Source organism: Gossypium hirsutum, chromosome A04 (genome assembly GCF_007990345.1).
Source record: "Gossypium hirsutum isolate 1008001.06 chromosome A04, Gossypium_hirsutum_v2.1, whole genome shotgun sequence".
NCBI lineage: Eukaryota > Viridiplantae > Streptophyta > Magnoliopsida > Malvales > Malvaceae > Gossypium > Gossypium hirsutum.
Window position 1 is genome coordinate 2,305,729 of NC_053427.1, and position 16,944 is coordinate 2,322,672.

General features: G+C 35.7%; 1 protein-coding gene and 1 non-coding gene across 2 annotated transcripts; both read right to left on the bottom strand.

Moving 5' to 3' along the window:
- Nucleotides 1-1,870: 1,870 nt before the first annotated feature.
- On the bottom strand, nt 1,871-1,976 carry LOC121228776 (small nucleolar RNA R71). Its single transcript, XR_005926351.1, has one exon. It is a non-coding gene; the product is annotated as a small nucleolar RNA R71 (small nucleolar RNA).
- Nucleotides 1,977-13,500: 11,524 nt separating this feature from the next.
- Nucleotides 13,501-15,120, bottom strand: LOC107942384 (polygalacturonase-like). The gene is made up of 4 exons (XM_016876039.2): nt 14,953-15,120; nt 14,553-14,861; nt 13,913-14,428; nt 13,501-13,836 (listed from the first exon to the last, which is right to left on the bottom strand). Exons 1-4 carry the CDS (start codon nt 15,091-15,093, stop codon nt 13,579-13,581), a joined length of 1,224 nt encoding a protein of 407 aa, XP_016731528.2. The 5' UTR covers nt 15,094-15,120; the 3' UTR covers nt 13,501-13,578.
- Nucleotides 15,121-16,944: the final 1,824 nt, after the last annotated feature.

Consider the following 16,944-nt stretch of genomic DNA (forward strand, 5'->3'; position numbering starts at 1 on the left):
CTAAAGTTTACCACATGGGTAGAACACAAGCCCGTGTAGGTTTAACAGGCTCTAGCATGACCTGAACCTCTTCACACGGGTAGATCACATGCCCGTGCTCATTTAACAGGTTCGACCACGGCCTGGAGCAATCGAGCACGGGCGTGTCCCTGTCGAGCGCAAGTTGAGTCGAATTCAGAAAAGAGCACTTTTAAGGGTTCCTTAGGCAATCTAAAGCCTATAAATACACCCTAGAGGGGGAGGAAAAGGGGGACGTAGAGGAGGAAGAGGGAATTGCCCAAGGAAAGCCGATTGATCCATCTAAGAAGCCGGATTCATCATCAAGACTGAAGATTCTCAGGAGCTTTGGGTGTTCTTATGTTTTGTTATCTTTATGCTTTTGAGATGTTTTCTTTCATAACTATGAACTAAACCCCTAAATACCTAAGAGGAATGAAACCTAAGACAGATTTTGTTATTATTATCTAAATTGTATGATAAATATTTGAATTGTTCTTAATTATGTGTTCTTAATTCTTGTTTTCATATTCCAGGATATTGATTCAAGTTAAGCTCTTATTCAGAGGAGGAATAAACCCTGACTAAGAGTAAATTTGTCATAATTAAGCGGAGTTAATTGCGCGTCTAGAGATAGGGTGACAAGATTTTGCTAGATTAGGGTGAACCCTAATAAAGGAATCCATAGATTAAGTTAATGCAATTCTAGAGTGTTAATTAGAAAGAGATTTCAGTTATTCAACCTAGGGTTAACGTTATTAGTCTCGAGAGAGATAATAATATAACTTAGGGATTTCTACGGATCAAGTCAATTAAAAAAATCGTCCGATTCAGAGTCAAATAACAAGTGAAGTCTAGGTGGATTTTTCCTTAGGTATTGTCTCAATCAATCAAATTTTCCCAAAAGTCTTTTCCCAAATTTTCTTTCTGTGCATTCTTCGTTAGTAATTAGTTTAGATAACCAAACCTCTTAATTTTTAGGCTAGATAATAAAAAGGAAGTAAATACTAGTACTCGTAGTTCCTTTGGGTTCGAAATCCGGTCTTGCTGAACTATACTACTGTTCGATAGGTACACTTCCCTCAATCGTGATAATAAGTTAGTCTCAAGAACGTTTCATTTATAAATCTTTAAAACTTGTTACGAATATCACGCATCAAGTTTTTGGCGCCGTTGCCGGGGGACTAGGATATTAGGAAAACTCGATTTTTATTACTTTAGCCATTTTACTTTTATTGCAATTTAAACTTTTATATTCTTTTCTAATTCTTTATTTATTTTCTTCTGACAGGTTTTCTTGTTTATAACCAGGAGAAACCCGTCAGGACCATTATTGTTTGATAGTGAGATTGATCGCACAGTTCACAGAAACCGAAGAGAAATAAGGCAAAACTTACGATACACATAAGAGCAAGAGGATGATACTTCAACCACCACCGAGGACATGGCTGAAAACCAAGACAATCTGCTACCTCCTGCGATTGCTGTTAATCAGAATCCTGCTCCGCGTACTATGTATGATTATGCTAAACCTTCTTTAACAGGAACTGAATCAAGCATAGTTAGACCTGCTATTGCTGCAAATAACTTTGAACTGAAACCTAACACAATTCAAATGATACAACAATTTGTTCAGTTTGATGGTTTGCAGGATAAGGATCCAAACACTCACGTGGCAAATTTTCTAGAGTTTTTTTAAACATTTAAAATTAATGGCGTTTCTGATGACGCCATTCGCCTTCGGTTATTCCCTTTTTCATTGAGAAACAAAGCTAAATAGTGGTTGAATTCGTTACCACGGGGGTCAATCACTACTTGAGAACAAATGATCGAAAAGTTCTTATTAAAATACTTTCCGCCAGCTAAAACGGCTAAATTACGTAATGATATATCTTTTTCGTGTAGATGGATTTAGAAACACTCTACGATGCATGGGAGAGATACAATGACCTTTTGCGAAGATGCCCTCACCATGTTTTACCACTCTGGATACAGGTTCAAACATTTCATAATGGCTTGAATCCTTCGACTTGACAAATGGTTGACGCAACTGCTGGTAGAAACATCAATAATAAAACACCTGAAGATGTCTATGAATTTATAGAGGAGATGTAATTGAATAATTATCAGTGGAAAGTCATGAGGACAAAGCCAGCGAAAACAGACGGTGTTTATAACATCGATTCGGTCACCATGCTCTCTAATCAGGTAGAACTCTTGAATAAGAAAATTGATGGTTTTCTTAGTTCTTCACAGGTTCACCCAGAAATGTAGTGCGAAGCAAGTGGAGGTGGATCAAGCAGTTAAGAATACCCACCGTATGGCCACAACTTGGACAATGAGACGTTAAGTTACATGGGTAACAATCGTCAATCTCAAAACAATCCTTATAGCAATACTTACAAGGCAGGTTGGAGGAACCACCCAAATTTTTTGTAGGGAGGCCAAGGAAATCAGAAACCACCACCCTCTGCAGGCTTTTAGCAACCACCGTACCAGCAGGAGAAAAAGCCGAACCTTGAAGAGATGCTAACCAAATTCTTCTTGGTTTCAGAGACTCGTTTCTAGAATACAAAAACGGCACTAAAAAATCAACAAGCATTAATCTAAGGGCTCGAAACTCAGATTGGACAGCTCGCCAAATTGATTTCCGAACGACCACAAGGTAGCCTACCAAGCAACACTAAATCTAATCCAAGGGAGCAACTCAATGTAATTGCCATTCGAGATGAGGAAGGGTTAGTTGCAAAACCAAGGCCAGAACAAGTGGTAAGCGAATGTGAGAATAAGGTAGGACAAAACAAACGAAAATCGGTAAGTACAAAATATAAACTTCGTGTGCCATACCCCAATACGACAAGGAAAGACCGCTCAGATGAACAATTTGGTAAATTCCTTAAACTTTTAAAGAAACTACATATTAACTTACCGTTTATTGAAGCACTTTCGCAGATGCCAAATGCAGTCAAATTTTTAAAGGAGCTTCTAGCAAATAAAAGAAAGTTAGATGAAACGTCGCATGTGGAGCTGAACATGGTTTGCTCAGCCATTCTTCAGAATAAGTTCCCAACAAACTAAAAGATCTAGGGAGTTTTATGATTCCTTGTTTAATTGGTAGTTTAGATGTTAATAATGCGTTGGCTGATTAGGGGATAGTATCAATGTTATGCCTTACAAATTGTTTAAGCAACTAGGTCTAGGGAAACCCAAAAAACTAGGATGAGCATTCAATTATTAGATAAAACTATCAGATTCCCTAGGGGTATTATTGAAGACGTATTCATAAAAATTGACAAATTTATATTCCCAGTTGATTTTGTTGTGTTAGACCTAGAAGATGATAGTAGCGTTCCTTTAATCATGGAAAGGCCCTTTTTAGCAACTGCTAGAACAATTATTGATGTTGGCGCAGGTGAACTCACACTTCGTGTAGGAGACGAAACAATCACCCTTCAAGCTTGTAACCTGAGCAACACATCAAAAATTGAAGGTGATTGTACAAATTGTTCTACTAAGATTGATCATACAGTACAACCTATTTTATAGGAAATAAGTTAGAAGGACAAATATGAGCCATGTTCATTCCACAACAAAAGATCTACCCATGAAGAATAAAGGTTACAAATCAATGAGTTAGATGAATGGCTGATATTTAAACTGAGAAAACATGATAAACCAAAACTACGCCAAAACGAGCTCAATGCCTCACCAAATAAACTTAAGGTTGGAGATAAAGTTTCATTAGATGCCACAGATCCTCACATTGACATTGTCAAACCAAATGAAGAAATTCTTCTTACGGTACTTAGCATTTTCCCATTTGGTATAGTCGAGGTAAGTCACCCCAAATTCGGCACTTTTAAGGTAAATAATACATGCCTAAAACCTTATTTTGATGATATTCATAGTAGGAATGAGGAGTATAAACTCCTCGAACCACCATGACTATTCAATGGGGAGGTAAGTCGAGCTTAGACTATATATAAGTGCTTTTCAGGAGGCAACCCGAGCACTAACAGAATAATTTCTTTAGATTTTAGTTTTATAACATCTAACATACTCACCGAATCATGGTACGCAGGATTTCTAAAGACCACATGACCAGGAACACGGGCGTGCCGTAGATCGTTTGAAAATAGGGTAAAATTTTTCCCAAACACGGGCTGTGATAAATCGCTTCGGCCATGTGACATAGTCGTGGGCGAGCCTACAAAAATAATACGGGCATGCGACATGCCCGTGCCTTGAAACCATGGTCGAACCTATAAAATTAACATGGGCATGCGACACGCCCGTGCCAAGCAACTGTGGGTGAACCTGCCAAAACAACACGGGCGTGGACCTTCATACACGGGCGTGGGAGAAACGAATGGAGCAGGACACAGCCATGCGACACGACCGTGTGCACCTACACGCCCAAGGAACACGGGCGTGGGCCGAATGTCAGACATGCCCAAATTTAAAACTCGCGAAACACACAGGCAAAAATTGAGGAACACGAGCGTGTCCCCTGGCCGTGTGTCCCAAAATCTATAAATACCCTTCACTATTTATCATCTTCTTCACCCAAAATCCCTAATCCTAGCAGCTGCAAGTCCACACGGCCTACCTTCCACAACTGTGCTCCATTTACAACAGTGTTCTCGACGATTCAAGCACCCCCTTGCATTTGTTTACACTCCTCTCTCTACTTTATTCAATTATTTTACTTATTCCATGATTCTTTTTGCTTCATTTGCCTATGTTGAGTAAATATTCATATAAATGATAATAATGCTTATTCTTTTTACTTGAAATTTTCCATTTTTAGTTAATATATTATGCTACATTCACCCATTTTGTTCTTAAGGTTTCATGCTTTAAAACCCACATGCATATTTAACATAGTCTTACCCATCATCATAACTTGATACTTGATTGTGTTAGTTCATTCTTTTTAATCTAGTATGTAAGCCCCATGAAAGTATTGTTATTCAATTTGCAGGTATGCAATGTCAAGCTCACGTAGGAAAAAGACTGTCGTCGCCACCTCGAAGAAAAGGAAAGGGGCATTATCTTCTTCATGCCCCACTTTGAAAATCCGACACCCCTTCCTCCAATTTCCACCAGGCAATCAGGAGGAATTATTTCAAATCCTACGGGCCTGACCCTTGGAAACGGGCTGCTGCATTAACTGGGCCGCACTTGAGCAGGTCCAATGGGTAGATGCAATTTGGGCCCTTCTTACCACTAACCCCTAGGGGCTTTTCTTTGAGATCGTTTGAACCGATGTATCTTGAGCCAACGATGGAACTATGCTCAACCTTCCATCTTCAGACTGTGATGACCAACCATGATGATCTAAGAACGGTCCAATTTAGGCTCAGCAGTTTAGTACGCCAGTTGAGCGTACCCAAGGTCGGTATTACACTGGGCCTATATACGGAAGAGTTCATGAAGAAGAACGACCTTGACACTTTCAACCACCACATCCATCATTCTCCTTCATGGAGCTAGAACGTGCTAGTACCACATTCGGCCACCTACGACCCTAGTCACTCCAAGGCATCAGCTCTCCCTTCGTCCTTAAGGTACCTACATTCTATTTTATCTCACACTTTGACAGGGCAAAGAGAGAGCACCGACGTCGTCAACACGCACGATGTCTACTACTTATGGTGTATGTCGCACGGGTACATCTTCGCCCTCACCTATTTCACAGTACTTGCCATTCGCCATCAGACGGAGCGACATCAGAAGGGAGTCATCTCCATTGGCCCCTACATGACTCGACTAGCACGACACTTTGGGCTCCTCAACACAGCAGCCCAATCATCCCCCCTCACCCTCATTAGCCAGATGTCTCCACAAGGCATCTTAAGCATGCTAAGTATGAAGATGATTGAAAAGCGTCGTGGAACCTACCCTCCTCAATATCATCTCACCCAATCCACCGAGGAGGCCCCGAAGGATATTACTGATGATGTCCCTCCACGTCACGAGGACCCACCGGCTCAGTCACCACCTCCTTTTCGTCCAGTTCATGCGGCGGCTTCATACGCTGACATCTCTGAGCGCCTAACTCGATTCGAGCAGCAGTGTTTTCAGCACTTCGATCACATTGATGCTACACTACACCAGATTTGTCAGAACTTCCACAACTCATCGCCACCCCACCTCGCAAACCATCTAGTGATGAAGATGTTTAAAAAATTTTATTTATTATTTTTATGTTTTTACTTTTATCTTTTTCAGACTACTTTTCATTTTTTTATTTTATTAGGTTTTATAATTTTTATTTTACAATTATCAATTTCAGCTATTCCATTTCTAGTACTTAGGCTTCCTTATATTTCCTAAAAAGTTCCTGATTTTATCACAGTTATAAAGAGCTCCTAAGCTCACCATAGCATTGGAATTAAAAACTTCATCGAAAAAGGTTCTCCACGACTGCCATGTCCTGCTCGACCACAACCATAGCTACCACAAGATATAATATTCTTTTGGCGCATGACTTATGGACTAATGAACCTCTACCACCACTGGAGTATCCATTAGTATTCCGAGTGTTCAACAGGAAGTTTAAGGAATGATTTGACGATAATCCCAATGGGGTATGCCAATGATAAGAATGAATATGAGTTACGTTACGAATGAGTATAGGTATGTACAGAAACTCAATTGAATATGAAATCCATGAATGGTACGTCCATGAGTATTGTGAAATAGTGTTATGCTAATTTGGTGGACTATGATATATGTTTATAAATGCATAGATATTTCTAATTTAAAAGAAACGAAGGTGTGATGAACTTAGTTACCATTATTCTTGCAATAAATAGTTTTGGACAGCAGCAGCAATCCGACTTTGAAAATTCACCAAAAATTGTGAAAATCAAATTAGAGGTTGAATAAAATATGAAATTAAATACTATTGAGCCTAGTTTCACATAGCAGAAATGACGTAAGCAAAAAAAATCTTATATTATGATATATTTAAATTTTTGTGAGACAAGGTCAAAATGATTCTGGGCTCCCCTGTTCTGACTTTGGAAAATCATTAAAAATTGTATAAAAATAAATATGGGTTATAATTTATATGATTAAAATCCTTGATGAATCTATTTTTAAGAGAAACAAATGGGAACATCACCCGAAACCCGTACTAAAGGATAATTAATTTTTAGTGAAGGTCAAAACTGTCAAACAGCAGAACAAGGGTAACTTTGAAAAATAAACTATACTTATTGGCTAATCCATAAATGCTGAAAATTTATGATAGGAATATATATGAGTCTAGTTTCAAAGCCATTTAGCGAATCCTAATTTGGAGTTCTTTAGCTCAAGTTATTAATAATTTAGTAATTGTGACTCGAATAGACAGCTTGACTGGAATATGAGCAAATAATAGAATTATGTGCAACTATGATTGTGCTACCTTGAAAACATGTTGTTAGAATTTGAAAAAAGCATGTTAATAAATTGCTTACTATTTTCATACGGACTTACTAAGCTTTATAGCTTACTCCCCTTCCTTTCTCATCTCTTATAGGGTCTGTAAGCTAGCTCGGGTTGGAAATCGTCAGTGATTCTATCACACTATCAAGCTACCACTTGGGTTATAAGTATTAAAGCACTTGAGTTTATGGCATGTATAGGCCTTTGTCTTTTGTAATTATGTCATTATTAATGTGGCCTAAGGTGATGGCCTATAATGATTTATTGTTCAATTTATGTATGACCATGAGATGTGGCTTATGTTGATTATTGTGTTGTAAATCTCATTATACATGCTGGCATGTGCCAATGCCTTTATGATGTGGTGGTGGGTGTTTGCTAGAGATAGATGGTGTTATATTTCATGAATGCTTGATTATGGAAATGTGTCATTTTAGCTTGGTGATAATTAAGACTTAAATGTGTAAGATGGAAGCAATTCTAATGATGCATATTACAAGTGATTGGGTAGGTTTAGACTTGAGAGGAATGGTGTATTATGTATGTGTATGTTGTTGTGGAAATGTCATGCTTGAGCTATAATTGTGGATGTTTAATTGTCTAAATGTTCCATGTTAATGGCCAATAAAAGTAATCATGTGTGTATGAAATTGATGGTGACAAATGGCTTGGAAAATAGCCTCAAAGTTGTCCACACGGGTAAACACACGGGCATGTGCCTTGGCTGTGTGACCCTATTTTGTTGCTGATGTCATAAACAGAGAGTTACACGGGCGTGTCCAAGGCCACAAGGTCGTGTGTGACCACATGGCCTACCCACACGGGCGTGTGACCCTATTTCATGATAAAAATTTCTAAGTTTCCCAAAAGGTTTTAAAGTTCCCGGTTTAGTCCCGAACCACCCCCGATGTATGTTTTGGGCCTCGTAGGCACGTAGAAGGGACAATGTACATGTTTTTGATTAATTTTAATTCGAATGAAATTTTAAGTCCGGTAATGCCTCGTATCCTATCCTGGCCTTGGACACGGGTAAGGGGTGTTACATTAGATATCACGGTAAACGCTTATTTTACAAAAGAAATTAAAACTCTAATGTTCCTACCCTGGCTACTTTTCTAAATGAATTTCCAAAATGAACCCCGAATCAGAAAAAAAAACCATGAAAAAAGAAAGTTTCAAGCCAAAACACACAAAAATCAGAAAAAGAGACTAACCATTGAGAATCTAAAAGCAAAAAATCCAAATCGCATCAACAAATTTCAGGATCTTTAAGTGATAATCGCAAAATACACAAACATTACACTTAATCTCGATGTAAATATCGTTCCTCTCTAAAAATCTCCTTACGGTTACACAAAATTTTGTCTCATTCTCCATTTTGGGGTTCAATTTTTTTTATATGTAATAAGTAAACATAAAATGGTATCACGTCATTATCGAATAATGTGGTCAATGAGTCCTCAATACATTCGGATGTTCGAGAAGAAAGACATTGCACAAGTTTGTCAAAGAAGCTTGGGAAATTAGAAAAGCACTAGTTTGGCTGTGGACTGGAAAGGCCAAGTAATTATTAGTGACCTATTCAATTTAGAAATTAGAGATCAATCTTGAATGTGTTGGAAACATTCATTTAGATTTTTTAAACAACAAAAAAATTAAAAATTTCTAAAACCAAGCAATTTTCATATTTATAAGGACAAACCCTTTCACCAAAATCATACTTGTGTTCTGGATTAGGCGGTCTAAGTTGTTTCTCAACATTCTACCAACACGATCTTCTCAACTATTAACAAACCTCGGCTAGTTTATAACACCCCTAACCCGTATTCGTCGTTGAAACAGGGTTACAAGGTATTACCGATCATTACAGAACATTTACAGATCATATAACGTCCCTTAATTGGACCCTCGAGGCCCAATATGAACACTAGAAACGAGTTGAGACTAAATCGAAACCTCATAAAATTTTTCGTAAAATTTTCAAAATTTCACTTATGAACAATATCACACACGCCCGTGTGGTCAGGCCGTGTGATTACACACGCCCGTGTGACTTGGGACACACCCGTGTAACTCTCTATTTATGACGCCATCAACGAATTAAGGGCACACGGCTAAGGCACACACCCGTGTGCTTAGCCCATGCGGTAAATTAATTTCTCAAAAATAGCTACAAACTTCACACGGCCAGGGCACATGCCAATGCCCCTAGACCATGTCTCTCACACAGCCAAGACACACGGTCGTGTCTCAGCCGTGTGACCAACATTGAGCATTCTGTTTCATTTAATTAAGGTGTAGGGGACACACAGCCGGATCACATGCCCATGTACCCAGACTGTGCGTCATACACGGCCTAGACACACACCTATTTGTCTTACCCGTGTAGACGATATAAGGCCATTTCATAGCCCTATTCCCCACCTAACTTTAACCATTTTCCTGCATGAAACTTACATGTATATGCCAACCAATCCAACTAATTTCCATCATCCAATTTGATATATTACTAACCTTAATCATGCTCATAAATTTACCTTTTCTTTACTTCACAAAATATGTCTCATAAAAAGTGTTGTTTAACTTGTTAAACATATAAAACTTATCATATAACACCATACCATACCAAGTCATCTCAAGATACACATGACTAGCCATTCCAATGGCTAGTTTACAAATCAACATATTACTTCATCATTTGGCCACATTAGCCTATATATGCCATTATATCAAAACAAGTTTATCATTTATACCAAGATCATGGAGTTGATAGTGTGATGATTGCTCTGACCCGAATCCAACCTTCACGAGCTTCGAGCACTATAAAATAGGAAAATAAACCTAGTAAGCATTATATGCTTAGTAAGTTCAAATAACTAAAACTACACTTACCGATCATGCTTAACAAGTAAATCACATATAAAACAATTATCCATCAATTTAGCAAACTAGAAAATATTGCCTATTCACAATCATTCAACCAAATTGGTTAGTACAAAAACACTAATATGCATAGATGAGCTCATCATGTCATTTCTTCTTATTTCACTTATTATACCATTTCTGTTTGAATCTTTGAATTTCCGATGGACCTTTCCTTTTCTAGTTGCACACCTGAAGTGCACATTCCCTTTTCAAATGATGCACATAAAGTGTACATTTCCTTTTCAAGTGCACACACAAGGGGTACATTTCCTTTTCAAGTGTACACACAAAGTGTACAAATCCTTTTCAAGTGTATATACAATGTGTATGTTTCCTTTTCAAGTGTACACACAAAGACTACAAATCCTTTTCAAGTGTACACAAAAAGTGTACGTTTCCTTTTCAAGTGTCACCCTTTCGGGTGAAATTCCTTTTCATAATGAGATCAAAAGATTACCCCTTTCAGAATAACCTTTACTGCAACGTATGCATGACCCCATTTACAACAGTAATCACCTGTCCAATCGGAAATCAATATTCGAACAGGCTATTGTACCTTTTCATCAATTACATATATCATGTGTCAACATTTTCATGCTACATATAGATGTCAATTACATATCATAATTCTCACAAGTCAATAATCAAATCAATACATTTTCATACTTAATTAATTTATATGAACTTACCTTGACAATTGATCGTATCTTCTAATCTGAGACTTTTTCTTTTCCTTAACCTTTTTCTTTGTTCGATACTTCTAAATCTATATGAATAAATTTAATCATCAATTCCATAAATTCCACGTTCAATTGAGTCCATTTCACTTTCTATGCAAAAGTACCATTTTGCCACCGAACTTTTAATTAATTCCAATTTCGTCCCTAGGCTCGGAAATTGAAATTCATACAATTTACTCCTTGTTCCAAGCCTAATCAAAATTCCAATATAACTTTTACAGCACATTTATTTCAAAAATTTTATAATTTTTTCTAGAATTTCACCACTTTTCAATTTAGTCCCTATACATGTTTTCACTAAAAATCACTTTGTAAAAGTTGTTTATCTATCAACAACCTTTCATTTTCAATCATAAAATTTCAATTTACAGCATATTCATCAATGGAAAATTTTCTAAACTTTTATTTCTTTTCAAATTAATCCCCCAAATAGAGAAATTAAGCTTTCTAGGTTTCAAAAATATGAAAATCATTAAAAAAATGGGACATAGAACTTACCAATTCAAGCTTGAAAAGTTTAATTTCTCTCTCCTAGGGTTTCCATGTGTTTTATGAAGAAGATGATATAAAATAAGGTTTTTATTTCTATTTAATCATTTATCATACATTAATTAATTCAATTTTCAATTTAGTTCTTATCCTTTTTCAATTTTTCCATGGATGAATCACTAAAAAATCTACATATTTTTCATCAATGGTCTAATTGCTATTTAAGGATGCTATTTGATCCTTATAGCTATTAGAATCCAACTTTGACATTTTATTCAATTTAGTCCATTTTGCAATTAGACACATAATCGATAAAATTTTTCCATAAAAATTTTCATGCAATATTCCTATCATATTACCTATCATTTTATGAAATTTTAACAATTTTATTTTTCGAGCTCGAATTTGTGGTCCCGAAACCACTATTTCGATTTCACTGAAATTTAGACTATTACATGGTTAAAGCGTAGGCTCTAATCCATGAACGGATGAAAGCTATGAAAAATTTATATTGATGTTGGAGTGGCAAATATCGATGTCTCTTTATGGGCCAAAAACTGAAAATGTAAACATTCAAATTTAGATTTTTTTTTTTGGAAATTAAATCTCAATAAAGTTTTACAATGTCGATGCTTCACATCGTGTGTGGTTGACCAAGCCTATGGTCTCTATTTATATAAAAATCGCAAGAGTCTTGGTCGAACAAGAAGAAGAAAAAATATAATAACATTTTAAGAGAGAATATACAAAATTCTCTAGTAGGAATATGTATGGGCTTCAACACCCTTTACAGATAGGGTTGTCACCCATCTTACATGAGATGGGTCATTGGGTCTATCTGATGTATTTAGTATAATTATATGTGTTATTTAGAAATTTAATCAACTCATATAATTTAACCAACCAAATAAAAAAATTTCTATTTCCCAAAATATTAATAATTTAATTAATCAATTGAAATAAATTTTACGAATTCACACAATTAAATTATTTTTCAAACCTAGTTCTAATTCCGTTAAATTCATGACATGTTTACCACACTAGTATGTATGGGTAAATGAATTTAATTATCTTGCTCAACAAGACTGCGCTAATTAATTAATTTAATTTTTACTCCAAGCATCAGTTAAGTGATTACTATTAATTAAATAATAGTTGGAATAAATTAATTTAGTCTTTAAGTCATCTCTCTTTTATAACGAGAAATTTCATTCACTACGGATAGTGATACATTCGATCTTTTTCTGTAATTCATCAATTTTATTTATTCATCTCATCAATTCAAATGCAAACCATCAAGGTTGTATAGAGCTAGTAGAGGGGACCACTGGGTATATAATTAGAGCTCAAATAGTTTGTAATTAAGTGCCATGACCGACCTCTCCTTATTATATATCATTATGAAAACAACTCACCAAGTGCTCGTCCAATGAATTTTTCGTATGTGCTTTAGCCTCATAGGATATCCTCAATCCCTTTAATTTATATCCGTTCACCCAAAATGATCTGGTCATATCTCATGGTAACCATTACATCTTCTTCCATGAAAAATGTAAAGTCAACTGAAAAAGAAACAAACCAATGCACAAATATAATCATATGTTTAAGCACACAATTAATACAGGAATATGTTGTTCAAAAAAATTGGACGACGAACTTTTATTTTAATTAGAATCTCGAATTTAATATTTTATTTTTCCTTAAAAGTACTACGTTGGAAGATGGACTTTATAAAAAAAATTATACTTAGATAAAGAAAACTCCAATAATTAATTCTAATTCAATATAGAAACTCAGTAATGGTTTTGTTATTAGTTTAAATGAACTAAATTTTATCACATTTCGGCTCTTTGTATTGATGTGTATATTAAAAGCATTGAATTCATAGCAAAAGTTTATTAATAGCAAAAAATTAAAATGAAAAATAATTGTTTTTATATAATATGAATAAATATATTAATTACAATTGCATTGAATTTGTTGGTATGCTTTAAGCGGTGGCGCCAGGGGTTTTTGGGACAGGGCCGGAACATGGAGTCGGGTTTAATTTGCCACTAGTTATAGGCTTGACATTCAAACATTGGGATGTTGCGGGTTCAGCTCCGTTGTGCTTAATATCAATGTCCGCAAGTTCCACATTTTGACATGGCGAAGAACCGCTGCAAATAAACTTGATAGCTTCTGGAAGCGCAGATGTGCCACGGATGTTCTTGAAGCTAATGTTGCTTAGTTTAACTTTCGATTCTTCCTGCATGAACACAACAATGATTCAATGATCCATTAAATATTGTCACTCTATTAGGATTTTGATAAGAATGTTATACATTTTTCTTGCATTTATTCCATGGGCAATATTGTTGATCAATTAGGATAGGGGAAGAGACATTATTCATGGTAATATCCTCGAAATGTATTTCTGATACTGCCCCACCATGTTCGCCTGGCCAAGTTTTGATTCGAGCTCCATTCGAAGTATTAGTGATGGTGCAGTTTGAGATTTTGATTCCCTCAACTGGCTCTTCATTTTGGAACTTTCCAAGACTACCGATACTTATACCATGTCCTGGTCCACAAGTTATTTCTTTTATGACCATATTTTTAGTGCCATCTCCGATAGAAATACAATCATCACCAGTTTTAATGTCAGAGGCAATAATATTGACCCCCTCTGATTTGCCCATGTGAATCCCATCTGTGTTTGGGCTCTCGTCCGGTGCCTCTATCTTCAAACGTTCGAGGGTAATGTTTTTGCAAGCAAAAACATTAATGTGGAATAGTTTACTGTCTTTGCTAGTTATGTCTTGTATCAATGCATTGGTCACAAAGTCAAACCTTATATTCTGTTTAATTTTGGAGTTAGCAAAGTAACACACGAAAAAAAGATGTTAGTTATAATTATATTTTGATAATAATAATAAGAGGAAAAAGAATAAATAAATTCTGGCAAGAGGGAAGAAAGCTGACAACGGGAAGTTTGGAACGAAATTCACGATTCTCGCAAGTATTCTTCTCATAAGCAATGCTTCCTTGACCATCGAAAATTCCTCCGCCAAACATTTTGAAATTTTCAACACTATAGAATCTAACCCAATTAGGGTCTTTGAAAGCACTAGGATCAGCCGGAGCCTGTATAGTGCCCTGAACATTAATCTCAATAGGAGCCTTGCATGGACCTTCTAAGTTTACTTTTGATAATAAATATGTCCCTTTAGGAATCACAACTGTTGATGGAGTTACAGAGGCACATGCTTCTTTCCAAGCATCCAAAAATGGCTAAAATGAAATGAATAAAGACATCAGTTTGAAATATAATTTTTTCATATTTTCACCTTTGGGGTACAAAGTTAAGAGCAATTGAACTTGCCTTGCTCAAATCCGTTTTCCCGTCAGCTTTTGCGCCAAACTTGGCAACAACATCAAAAGCATCTGATTGAACTTTAGAGGCTGAAATGAATAATAATAAAAGTACAAACATGGAAGGAACAATATTAAGGTGTGGTGCCATGTTTTTATTTGGTTTTGAAATTAAAGGAAGAATGACTTTTCCTTTTGTTTTGTTCCAAATATATAGAAAGTTTGAGAAAATTAAAACCAATCAAATATATTACTATTTAATCAATTTGGAAAAGTCATATGGCCAAGCTTCAATTTCTCTGATAAGCTTGTTTCTTTAATATCAACTTATAGTTTTGTGGTTAATTTTTTCACAACTTGAATAATTTAAACTATGTGAAAGGATTTTATTATGGAAAGATTGAAAAGCATTATTTTACATTTTATCTTCAAAATAATATCTTTACTAGATGGTGGCGAATATAATTATGTTCCGTTAAATTTATAAATATTATTTCGAAAAGTATAATCCTAATTATTCAATAAAAATTGTTGATACAGGAATGTGGTTTGGTGGTTGACGAAGGTTCACACCATATTTCCGAAAGCAATTCTGGTGGTTTCTGGCACTCTTCTCAATCACTCTTTTCCTAGCCCTATAATACCTAGTCGAGCTAACATTCACCCCGGACTTCAATAACGCTGGGGTTTGTACAAGTGTACACAGTCGTTATCAAGTAATAAGTAAGCATCGAGTTATCGTCTCCACACGAATTATATTTGTTCTAAATCACTTAATTGTAAAATTATATTAACAACTTGCTAAATAAAAACACATTATGATTTGGAAGTGATGATTAAAATTAAATATATTAAACTAAATGCAACAATCCCTAATGCAATTTATCCTAAACATGCAACTATACGAATGAAATAGATTGTAGCAGAGTTAAACACAATTTGCAACAATTATAACAAAAATAAACTGGTACAATTACTTTAATTAAACTCAATTTATTATCATCATGCTTAATAATATTCAGAAAAACATTCTATGGCAACTCGATCTTTCATGAGTTTGGAAACCACATTAGGTCCTTTTGGAATCCTTTACTCAATAAATACGCATTTTACTGATCCTTATTTACTAAGGGTTTCTTAACATTCGTGTAAGATAACAGAGATGTGTTAGGTTTGAAACAGTTTAATCACACAAATCTAAAAATTATGCTGATAACAGAGCTTGGTTAGAGCTGTTATGCAACCTGCAATTTAATCGTGTTAGGATCTAAATTGAGCATGCACATTTCAATTATGTTTCCACTAGCCGTCGTCTGGTTAGGATCACTCAGCTAATTCAAGTGCATTTCAATCACGTATGAACGAAATACAGACTTGATTTTAATTGAAAACATAATTGATTGAGGCACAAACATTATAAGCATAAATCAAATAAAAATTATTTAATCAAAATAATCATCCTAGCTTAAATAAAATTAAGCTAACATTGTTGTAAACAAGAACAAAGAACACATAGCAAACATTTTCAGATTAAATTAAAGAAAGGAAAGATTAAACCCAAATCAAAGTGGCTGTCACCCAAGACTCTGATTGACGAGGCTCTTTCGCTCCTTCGCTTTGCTCCTTTGCTGATGGCTCTCCAAGGTAGCCGACCAAGGGCTCTTTAAGAGGCTTAATTGCTAAAATCTCTATGAAGAGATGATGCTAGGCGTGGGAAATGGAAAAGGCTAAGAGAATTTAGAGAGAAGAGAGAATGATGAATGATGAGGGATGAATAGAAATGTGAGAGTGAGGTCTTATTTATAGGTGAGGAGAGAAAGATAGTTTACTAAAAATAGGAGTTTTCATCCTTTGAAGCATCTTCCATGGGTGGCTGGCCATAATTTGAGGAAGTTGAGCTGATTTTTGCTTTATTTTTGGTCAATTTGAGTGCCACAACAACTCAGGACTAAGACTCGGTCAAATGCAAATCTTCAGGTAAATCTCTAATTTCTTTAACTCT

Bases quoted from the DNA above. Each gene is read 5' to 3' on its own strand.
- LOC107942384 (XM_016876039.2), bottom strand. From the start codon at position 15,093: ATGGCACCACACCTTAATATTGTTCCTTCCATGTTTGTACTTTTATTA. The intron at 14,429-14,552 runs GTCAGCTTTCTT...AAAATTAAACAG, and splicing joins TTCGTTCCAAACTTCCCGTT to AATATAAGGTTTGACTTTGT. The intron at 13,837-13,912 runs GTATAACATTCT...GTGTTCATGCAG, and splicing joins GGAATAAATGCAAGAAAAAT to GAAGAATCGAAAGTTAAACT.